The 11,252-nt window shown below is 39.2% G+C and overlaps 1 protein-coding gene across 1 annotated transcript; it reads right to left on the reverse strand.

Moving 5' to 3' along the window:
• Positions 1–317: 317 nt before the first annotated feature.
• On the reverse strand, positions 318–1,567 carry LOC147443382 (SKP1-like protein 13). Its single transcript, XM_086529855.1, has 2 exons — positions 1,088–1,567; positions 318–623 (listed from the first exon to the last, which is right to left on the reverse strand). Exons 1-2 carry the CDS (start codon positions 1,565–1,567, stop codon positions 447–449), a joined length of 657 nt encoding a protein of 218 aa, XP_086385981.1. The 3' UTR covers positions 318–446.
• Between the last annotated feature and the right edge of the window lie 9,685 nt (positions 1,568–11,252).

An 11,252-nucleotide genomic window follows, 5' to 3' on the forward strand; every position in this document is an offset into this window, starting at 1 on the left:
GGGTTATTGAATGCTATCATGGAGTATGCGATAGGGGGGTTTTAAAGGCAAAAAAGGCCAATTTTACAAAGAGAAATCTTGTATATAAGGGTAAGTAGGGCATTTTTGGTGCACGCAAGTGACATCTTCATGGAACTACTAGTGAATCACCTGGGTTTTTTGACATGATCTCAATAGGAATTGAGGTACCCGATAGCTTTTCAAAAGCATATGTTATGATCAATCTTCCTAGCATGTGTTCTAAATGTGTGTGTGTGTGTGTGTGTGTGTGTGTGTGAGAGAGAGAGAGAGAGAGAGAGAGAGAGAGAGAATAATTTTTTCTTAAATGTCAAAGCATATTGCTAGCTATTAAAGGTAAGGAGTAGCAACAAAACTTGACCAACTCTTACAAAAGGAGTGTCTTCAGAAAGACCTGGATTCCTAGTTACCATTGCCCACCATTACAATCATGAAGCAATCCATGTGTTTCTTCTCTTTATTTGTCTCACCTCCTCTATCGTTAGATCTTGTGGAAGTCCATATTCTCTTCGCATCTGCTCTGGAGACTTTCCCTTCAACATCAATTCTGCAACTTTGGAAGCACACTCGTCCAAAAGGTCGTCTATGAGTAGGTAATCTGCAGCCTGATGAAAACCAAAAGTCAACAAGGAAAAATGCTTTGAAACGATAAATTCTCGGGTATTCACTAGGGCCGATTACCGTATGGTATCATGTGAGTGTACAATAGGGGGTTCTGTAAGGCAAAAAGAGGCAGCTTTTACAATGAAGAATCCTTTACATAGGGTAAATAAGATAGTGTTGGTGCATGCAAGTGACCTCGCCCTAGTACTACTAGTGAATCGCCTGGGGATAAATTTTAAACATACGATATAACTCACTAATATTTAATTACTACTACATAGCAATTCATCATGTAGAGAGAAAGAGGAGCGTAAGAGCAAAATAGAAATCTTGTGTGAGATATGTTCAGTTACCACGTTGCTAACTAATGAAGGAGTGGAAAACTACACTTTTCACAAGTGCGGGACTAATTTGGTAAATGTGAGTTGAAAAAGCATTCAAAATGACATGAGGATGAAGTGCTAACCTTCATGATTATCAGAATGCTGGAGGGGGTGAGTGCACTGAAGAAATCATTGGCAGATGATGGCGATTGAACATCCCCGGCAGGGCTATTGGGGTGCTTGATATTGGAGTGGTTATCGTTACCGACGCCGTCCCCGTCGCAGTGGCCGGTGCCGTTGCCATTGCTGGTGCTGCCGTTGTGTGAGGGCTGCGGCTGCAAGCGGCAGAAATCGTTGCCGTTGCCATTGCCGTCTCCGTCGCCGTCGCCGTCGCCGCCAATGCCATAGTTGAGTGACGTCTGCAATTGGAAGCGGCAGAAGTCAAAGACCTTTCGAATAACGGAGGAGGGGAGCGGAAGCGAAAGCGGTGCCTTGTATGGATTGCAGGTGTCTTGCAGCATGTTGCGGATGAACAGCGACTGCACTGCCACCACCTCCTCCACCTCCGTCACCTCGTTGTCCGCTGCTGACAGCAATCTCAACATCCTCGAAGGCGTCGTCATATCTCTCTCTTTATCTTCTCTTGGGCACGTCTCACCATTTTCCTCTATCGCTTATACAGAAGTCCCGCGGCTGTCCGACTACTACGACACCGTTTTTTGCCCCCTGAAATTTGTGAAAATTCCAAAAATACCACTCAAATTTCCAAAGTTGCTAACATGCAATCAATCGTGGAGGATTCACTAATACAGTCCCCTACATGCGCATGGTAGCCCAACCCCCTATCTACGCAGATTGAAGTGCTTTGACAACTCCCTACATACGGATTCCATAGTATTAACATGACCCCCCCTTCCTTTTGTGTACACAAAATTGAAGAAGATTGTGGTGTTTGTCTATGCTTTGGTTGATATTCATGCCAAATATGGTGGACTTTAGTGCTTGTGCGGACATGGGCATATCAATGATGTGGTACTCCTAAATGATGGGCAATGCCTTGATTGATATGTATACCAAATGTGTTGATTGGTGATGCTTCAATAGATTTGTATGCCAAATGCAGTGCATTTGGGAAACTAGAGGTTGTGCTTGATAATGCCTTAGTTGAAATGTTTGCAAAATGTGATGCTTTTACAGAAGCATAAAGGGTTCTTGAAGAATTCCATATCCAGAAAGTCATCACTTGGAAAGCATTGTTTGCAATACATGTCTTACATGGTTGAGAAACTAATTGATATGGTCGAGAGAATTCATGATGTGATTGCTAGTCAGGGCTTGTTGGAGAAAAAAGTCGTGTGCTTGGAAGTGCTTTGATCAAATATAAATGGAGGTCAAGGGCTTTTGGGGAAGTATCTTGAGCCTAGGTGTATTGCTTTGGTTGTGGGGGACGATAAAAGAAACATGTCTTGGCAATGCCTTTGGGGGATATGTATGGAAAAGGGGGGGTTGGCCACCCAACAAATCAAGGCAACCCGTGTGTTTCAATCTGTCAAAGGCCGCCCATGAGTTTAAAGCCTTCAAAGGTTGACCGAGACATCATAACGAAAAGGGTTCTTTTTTTATGTGAAACGGGGGGGGGGGGGGGGCAACAAAGCATGGCAAAGAGAAGCAACAATGAGCAACGATGGGGAGACGATGTACTGCTTGCAGTGGGCACTACAACGCTCATATGGTGGAGACCATTAAGCGTAAAACAATCAGTAGGATGGGGTGGTCCCATTTGGATCTACTTGCATGGCCAATTTGGCATTGTCCAGACTTCAGGCCTACCACATCATAGGAGTCTCTCTCTCTCTCTCTCTCTCTCTTAGCATTGTGAAGAAAGAGGAAAGGAAAGATAGAGTAGGAACAATAAGGGGCATAGGAGGAGTAAGTTTCTTTTATTTTGCACTTTTTTGGGTTAAATGGTATATCAATGCATTCCTCTATGTGGTAGGATCTCAATGATACCCTATGCTCATGATTTTCCAAAAATAGACACTTTTAGAGTGAAGTTTATAGAATGAGGTACCGAGCCACTATTGAAGCGTGACGAGGAGATTGCTTCAACCCATACAAAGATTTCTTACATCTGCACACTTTATCCTCTTGTCCTTGCTTGACAAAATTGCGAGGCTGCGTTACATAAACTTCCTTAAATATGTCACCATTCAAGAAAGCTGCAACAATGTATGATTGATGTACATCCCAAACAAAACTAGTTGCAAATGCACATAGAAAATGCATAGTAGTCATACAAAAAGTGGGAGCAAAAGTCTCTTCATAATCTATGCCTTTTTGTTGTGCATAACCCTTTGCAAAAGTCTCTTCATAATCTATGCCTTTTTGTTGTGCATAACCCTTTGCAACAATTTAAGCCTTATAGCAATCGATCTCACCATCTGGCTTGCGTTTCAACTTGTAAACCCACTTGGTACCAATGGCCTTTTGCCCAGGAGGAAAATCATATAAAGTCCACGTGTCATTTTCTATAAGTAAATCATATTCTGATTGCATGGCAGCCATCCAATTTTCAAAATTTTGTGCTTCATCAAAAGAGAGAGTTTTCTCAACATCATGTAAGCTAGACACAAACAAAGCATAACAATCTGATGCATAAGATGTATGGCGAGAACCTCAACGAGTACGACTAGACAAAGGTGCATCCAATTTAATGTTAGCACAATATATCCACTAGCCATTTTGACATACCTCTAGCCTTGTTCAATTTTTAGCCCTTTCCTCATCAAGTACATCATGCACATTTGCATCAGTAATAAGCTAATTTGTAACATTTTCAGAAACCCCTGTAGTCTGTAAAATTTTCCTCATTGGAATTTATATTTGAACTTCCACCACTAGAAAGAGGCAACAAAGTGTCATAAATGTCATGTGAGTTGACATTACTATCACTAGTACATGACAGCAAGGGCTGAACAAAAGTTTCCAAAGACACAACATCCCATGAAACCAGAGTACGTTGCAAGTGGATGATATAACTTGTAACCTTTTCTTTCAGCACTATAACCAACAAAAATATTTGACAGTTTTCTCATGTAGGTTTTTGCACTGTGCTTGTGGCACCAAAGCATATGCCAAACAACCAAAAACACGCATGTGCTCAATAGAAGGATTTCTATCATGTCATGCTTCATATGGAGTAATAGACTGCAAAGCTTTTGTAGGACACTTGTTAAGTACATAAGTGGCACACATGATGGTCTCAAGCCAAAAAGAATGTGGCAAAACTTGACTTTTGACCATACATCGTGTCATCTCTGTAAGTGACCTATTTTTCCTATCAGCAACACCATTTATCTGAGGCGTATAAGGCACTATACATTGGTGTTTTATCCCATCACTAGCTAGAAATGTATTAAATTCATGAGACATATAATCCCCCCCTCGATCGGAACGGAGGCTGCCCATAGTACATTTCGAGACATTTTCAGCCATAGCCAAAAACTGTTTGAAGCACATAAACACTTTGTACTTTTCTTTAAGCGGAAATACCCATGTATGCTTGGAGTAATCATCAATGAGAGTCACAAAGTAAAGGTAACCTCCCAAGGATGGAGCTTGCACGGGCCCACAATCACTATGCACAACTGCAACCTGCATGTGGCCCTAACGAAACCATTCTTTGGAGACTTAGAACGCTGCATCTTACCCAAAATATATCCTTCATAAACATGTTTGACAGATGCTTCAAGGGGCGGCAAAGAAGCAACCATATCAGATTTCTGCAAACGCAACAAACTGACAAAATTTAGATGTCCAAAACGTGCATGCCAAAGTTTTGCATCTGAAATAGCCTTAGAATCCACAATTGTATTTGAAAAGTTTTGACCACACTTGTCATACAAAGTGAGCTTATATAGCCCATTGCATAATATGTTTGATGCAACAATTTCATCATCAAAACTGAGATCATGTACTGTACATTCCACAAATTTGACTACAAGTCCAAGTCTAGCAAGTGCAAGTACAACCAAAAAATTCTTATTGATCCCAGGTACATAAAGGGCATCAACAAGTGTGAAAAAATTGCCATTTGTAGCAGTAAGCAGAATATTTCCAACGCCCTTAACTGGATAAGAGGCATTGTTGGCACAAGTAACTGAGATCCCATGAGGGATAGATTCAAGAGAGGTGAACAAATCATGATGTGAGGTAGTGTGCTTTGTAGCACCACTGTCAAAATGCCACACATGTGAATCTGCAGCATCTGACATGCATGCATCATGAAAACTTTGCACTAAAAGCCCATTCTACATCAACAACAACATCAAAGTCTCCTTTCACAGAAGACTCAACAATAGGTGCATTTGTAGATACACTTTGCACTAAAAGCCCATTCTACATCAACAACAACATGATTATAGATACACTTTGCACTAAAAGCCCATTCTAAATCAACAACAACATCAAAGTCTCCTTTCATAGAAGACTCAACAATAGGTGCATTTGTAGTGGAGCCAGCATTTGTAGTGGAACCACCCTCTTTCTTCTAAGGCTCTTTGGTCTTCAACTTAGGATATTGCTTGATCAAGTGATCGTTAGCTTTACAATAATGACAATGCATCTTCTTTTTAACCTTATCACCAAAATTTCAAGACAAATTGCTGCCAGTAGAAGCATTAGGAGCATGTGATTTTCTACTCATAGAAGTACCATGAGAGTGGTTGCATTGCTGTAACCACCTTTTCTTTGAGAAGCAATAAAAGACTGCTCAACTGTACACTGTCTAGTCCTGTTTTTTATGCAAAGTATCTCTTGCAACAATAATGTGCATAATGTATCAAACTTGACAACTTCAGGATTTCCTTGGGTCATAAGTCTCCAAGTACTAGCAAAAGTCTAGTAAGAATCTGGCAAGGCATCAAGAACAGTTTGCACAAGGGAAATGTCTGAAATGATTTCACCTACAGATATAAGTTGCTCAATGATATCGTTGACACCAACAAGAAAAGTGTCCGTATCATCTTCATTATGCATAATCTTCGACTCCAACTCTTTACACAGCAATGCAATTTTTGCCTCATTGCGACTTGCATAAAGACTAGTTAAAATGTCCCAAGCCTGTTTTGTAGATTTTACTGAACAAATGTGGGGAGTAATGGTTTGCTTCACAGACAACGAAATCAATGTGAGCCTACGCATCCTTTACATCCCAACGAGCTTGTTTTGCGGCGGTAGGCAAAATGACTCTAATAGCAGCAATCCCTGCAGGCAAGACATGCAATATCCTCAACATCACCTATATCCTCAAAATCAAGACGTACATCAATGCCCTAGACAATGTTCCTAAGGCCCTTTGACACAAGGAAATGTTTCATCATGTAAGCCCAATGTTGGGGGAGCAAATCACACCACCCATAAAGTGAATGCAACACAACCTAGATCAACATAATGTCAATCGAGGACACAAAAGACATGATAGGCACACGGAGGAAATATCTTCAGCTTGTCACTCTGAGACCATCCTACACATACAACACCCTGGAAGGCCAACTAAACCACTACCTAGAATCTCACGGCTCTCCACTACACCACCTAACCTACATACACACAACGGAAGGAAACCCATCAAGTCATACCAGAATCGTACGAAACGTAAGAAACACCATCCCCTCACTAGGATACACATGTCCCCAACCCTCTACACTCAAAACCCTAGCTCTAAACACATCTGCAAAAAACGCGTATAAAGACAGATTCGAATTCTAAAATTCTCCAAAACTGAAATCTAAGAGTACCTATGAGTAGCTTATGTCGCCACAATCCTAATGACTACTTGCACGTAGAAAATAGATATTGTTTGATATACCTACAACCATAAATACCTCGTAGATGCGCGAGCACGTTCACTCCGTTCCGTGAGGAATACTTGGCGTTGGTGCGTAGCTCTTGCCGAGGCTAGCGCAATGGTGTTGTCAGTTCTCCAATGTGATTAGTGAGCGGGGAGGAGCGCCAAGATGAAGCTCATGCTCTCTCTCTTTCTCTCTCACACACAATCGACGGCAACGCTAAACTTTTATGATGATCAAGTTTTTTACAAAAGTGACCTAGGTACCTTATATACTAAAGCTACCTTAGGTTAACCAGAAATAGAGTTTGAGGGATCAAATGGCTTGGTATTTACAATACGGAAGTGCCATTGCACCCCGGCTTTTGCAACTAAACTACGTACATATTACAAATGGTGTTTATACCCATAATCGTGAGTACAGAAATTGAGTTATATCGTGATGTTGACCCACCGATCAACACCCACATAGGGTAATTGTCCCCATCCTTAGCAAAGCAAACATCTTGAACACATCTGTGTTGCTGTCAACCATGGAGAATGTCTGTACATGATGTGAAAACTACCCAAAAAGAGGAGAAATGAAGTGGGAACAACGTGTGCTATATAGCACAAACCATAGAATATTAGAAAGGGACCTGTTATGCAAAAAATAGAAATGACAAAATTTTTGTACAAAATGACAAAATAGCCTGTGCAATACTGCCTGTAGTAGAAACGAAGGTTAATATGATCATAGCTCACAAAAATCGAAGAAAGTGAGTAGGTGTGTGCTGGAGCTGCCCTGCTGTGCTGGCGAGACTGAGCTCGGGAGGACGCAACCTACTTTGATAGCAATTGTTAAAATTAGGGTTCCAAAAAAACACACACAGCTTGGAGAAGATGAAAAAATCTCAAGGCACACAACAGAGAGTGTATTACTTAGTGTGCAATGGAAAGATAGCTAGCCCTAGAATGATGGGTGTCTATACAATGCAAGGGAGAAAAAACCTCTTAGTGAGGGAAAAAATGCCCCGGCGGTCCTAAGTGTCTTAATTAACACTAGTTCTGTAATCGGACACTCAAATGTCCTGAGACACTAAAGTGTCCTGTTTTTTCGCAACTTGTCATAACTATTTGGTGAATCTAGAAAAAAAATCCATAGGACGTCACATTCATATCTTAGGTCAACTATGAGGTGAAGAACATAGCCAAATTTTACTTTTGCCAAAATTAATACCGAATAAAGATTATAATGATAAGTTTAAAGATGAAAAAGTCATAGAAATTTAGTGCAGTTTTAACAAAATTTTCATAAATTGAATATAACTTCTCATCAAAATAAGGTTTTGCATAAATTTCAAGGTGTATGGATAGGCAAAAACTTATTATAGCAAGAAATTGAGCTTCATAACCTAGTTATGGGACTAGATTTTTGTTATAATAAAAAAACCAAAATCTTGAAAATGCTGACAAAGAGGGAAATTTTGGTCTTTCAAGGCCTCTTTCATTAACACGATGAGGTTTTGGGACCAAACCTAAGGTGTATAATGTATCTATAGGTCAATACCCATCAACTAAGCATTTTTCAAGGGTTCAAACTCATAGGCATCTTGTAATTTGAGCTCATTAAAAACAATTTATAGTACATAATTTCTTGCAAAAAAAACTTTGCTTATGAAAAACTAATGAAAGTGTGTATATAAATCTCCCAATTGTGTCCATATGAGGCATTTGTATAAAGTGAGATGAATGGAAAAATTTAAAAGTGGACTATATTTTAAGGCTTATCTTTGATAAATAAAAAATCATAATTATAACATGCGCAGTTTTTTGGATATGCCGTCAATCACCAAATGTGGCTTGCATAACCATTAAAAGTTATCACCTTATGTATGGAGTCATAGATCTAGTATATATGCATCATAAGACATTGTAAATTTAGACGAACTAAATTTTTTTTGTGATCGTTAATTGAATTTGTGAACGTTGCATATTTGACCCACAGGACTTTCTATATTTAATTCTAGTCACAAAGGATTTTTTTCTCACATGACAATTGCAAAAATATCAAGCACATATATAAGTAGCTACCACGGATTATTGCATGCACCCTGCTCATTTTTTTCTCAGGCTAGAGTACGAGTTTTAATGAAATATTGAATGCTGTTTTGCGTAGGTTCTTTTCATGAGTGCAGTTGCTATTGATATTATGATCCAAAGTGAGGGATTATAATTTCTATGAGTACTTTGAATAACATTTTATAAGTTTGCAAAAGAACTTCTTGAGATATGTTCTAGATTTCGTGTAGCATTTTATTTAAATTCGCAAAAAAAGGACACTAAAGTGTCCTTTTTGGTACCAAACTAGTGTTAACACACATGACTACCACATGTATATGGTAACAAAAACAATTCCAAGTGTCGAGTATAAGTGTTCCATGTGTTATTTAAGTACTAATATTTCTTTGGTGCATGTGGCCTCTCTTATTTCCCACAGTGAGTAGCCTAGTGTTGACCCACCTCACCTCGCAAACCCATTATCCCCAGCAACGATTGTCCATGTTGTTATACTTGCAAGAAGCAAGCTCCAATTAGTGAGGCGTCGTGACTTCCTTGGCTTGTGAAAAGTCTGAGGAGTCTAAAGGACGAGTATGGTGCTATATGTGTAAGGAGTTTGAGTCTGCAAGGCACTATCATTTTTTGAGTTTTGGACTATAGTAGGAGGGCGTCTTGCTTGCAGTTCCCATGCCACAGAGTGTGCTTTTTGTGATGAAGATTTTGTTGCAGAGAAATGAGGTTAAGCTTTAAGAACTTTAAGAACTTGTGCATAAACTAGTAAGATTAAATAGAAATTGCTTTGCTCAAAATTAAAATTTCTCAACGATCAATTGAAAATTGCCCCACTCTATTTCAAGTGCCCCCTACCTTTGTCCTTTTCAACTTTCATTATTTGAGATCTTCAAAGATCTTGTTCCAAGGTTAACACTACCAAGTAAAATCCTCATGCATCACATTAAGATCGAGCTCATAAGACCCCCTGCTCTTAGGAAAATTGTTGGACTGAGCTTGTCCACCGAGCTCACCTCGCTGTCCCCTATATGGTTCTCTTGCTATTTTTTTAAAAAAAAACTCTTGCCTTGCAAGCTCATGTGACACTTATCAGCCACTAACATGTTGGACGTTCTCCTTGCATGATAGGTACCAATGCTTTCTACTTTCATGAATAAAAAGGGGAGAATATTTCAAGATTTCTCCTAATCAAAGGGAGTTAAAAATCATTGTCACCTTTATCCCAACTATACACAAATCCCTTTAAGCCGATCCTTATGCAAAAATTTTGCAAACTAAACTAAGATGTTGGTTGTATTTATACTCTTTTCTTGAAAAACCAGTTTGGTGTGGTACGTGTATGCAAGTTTGGGGGCTACCCTTGTTACATACACTTATACACACTTGCCAAAATCCCCTTATTGTACACTCATGTGCTACCATACATAACACATTATTGAATCCCCCTTGCAATCCATAAAAAAATGGCACAATAATATTTTTGAAATTTGAGGGATACTTTAGGAATTTTTTTAAAACTGAAGCAACATTTTGGTAATCTTTCAAATTTACTCTATGTAAAACACTTGTACTCATGTAGTGAGGAGTTTTGTAAATATATACATGTGTATATATCTATATATTATATGTATGTATGTATATATATATATATATATATATATATATATATATATATATAATATAGATATAGATATATATCTATATCTATATATATTATATATATATATATATATATATATCTATCTCTATCTATATCTATATATTATATATATATATATAGAGAGAGAGTTCTATTATCGTCCTCGGAAGTCAAATATGACCTATGGGACGAAATGAACATGTCACATGGTGTGAGTGGAGGTCAAAAGTGACTCTCGATGCTCAAAGATGGATGAAATGAGCATCACATAGAGAGTCCATATCGTGGTTGGGAGAGGAGGTATGTAGAAGAGTTCATGGATGCGTATATGGGAAAAAGTGGACCTAATGTAATCAAAAGTTGAGCACTCAAGTAGTGTGTGGTACTCACTCTCTCACTTGAAGAGGTAATAAGGTGCAAAGTCAATGAGACTCCTCGTCAGTGCCCCAATGTCATGTCGTGTAACGTAGAGAATGGGAGCTAAGACGAATGGAGGCAATGGTGTGGATCGCACTCAACGGAATGGGATCAAGGAAGTAGGGATGGGTTCGGTTACCTCATTTGGAGAAGAAGAGAGATTTTTAGTTTGGGGCAACCTGTGTGGTGTAATGGCTAAAGCGAGAACCTCTGGATTTCTCCCAAGCTATGATACATTGGCGTTGTAAGAAGGCCTAATTAACTTGGGATTCAATTGACTCATCCTTGACCAGGTGACATGCATCCCATTGTGTCTTAAGCATGTACTCCACAACCTTTGCATGCCCAAGAC

The sequence above is a fragment of the Adiantum capillus-veneris genome, chromosome 14, assembly GCF_014529385.1.
Source record: "Adiantum capillus-veneris isolate H3 chromosome 14, ASM1452938v2, whole genome shotgun sequence".
Classification (NCBI taxonomy): domain Eukaryota; kingdom Viridiplantae; phylum Streptophyta; class Polypodiopsida; order Polypodiales; family Pteridaceae; genus Adiantum; species Adiantum capillus-veneris.

Coding starts and splice junctions, on each gene's coding strand:
- LOC147443382 (XM_086529855.1), bottom strand. CDS start 1,567: ATGACGACGCCTTCGAGGATGTTGAGATTGCTGTCAGCAGCGGACAAC. Junction 624..1,087: donor GCATTCTGATAATCATGAAG/GTTAGCACTTCA, acceptor GGTTTTCATCAG/GCTGCAGATTACCTACTCAT.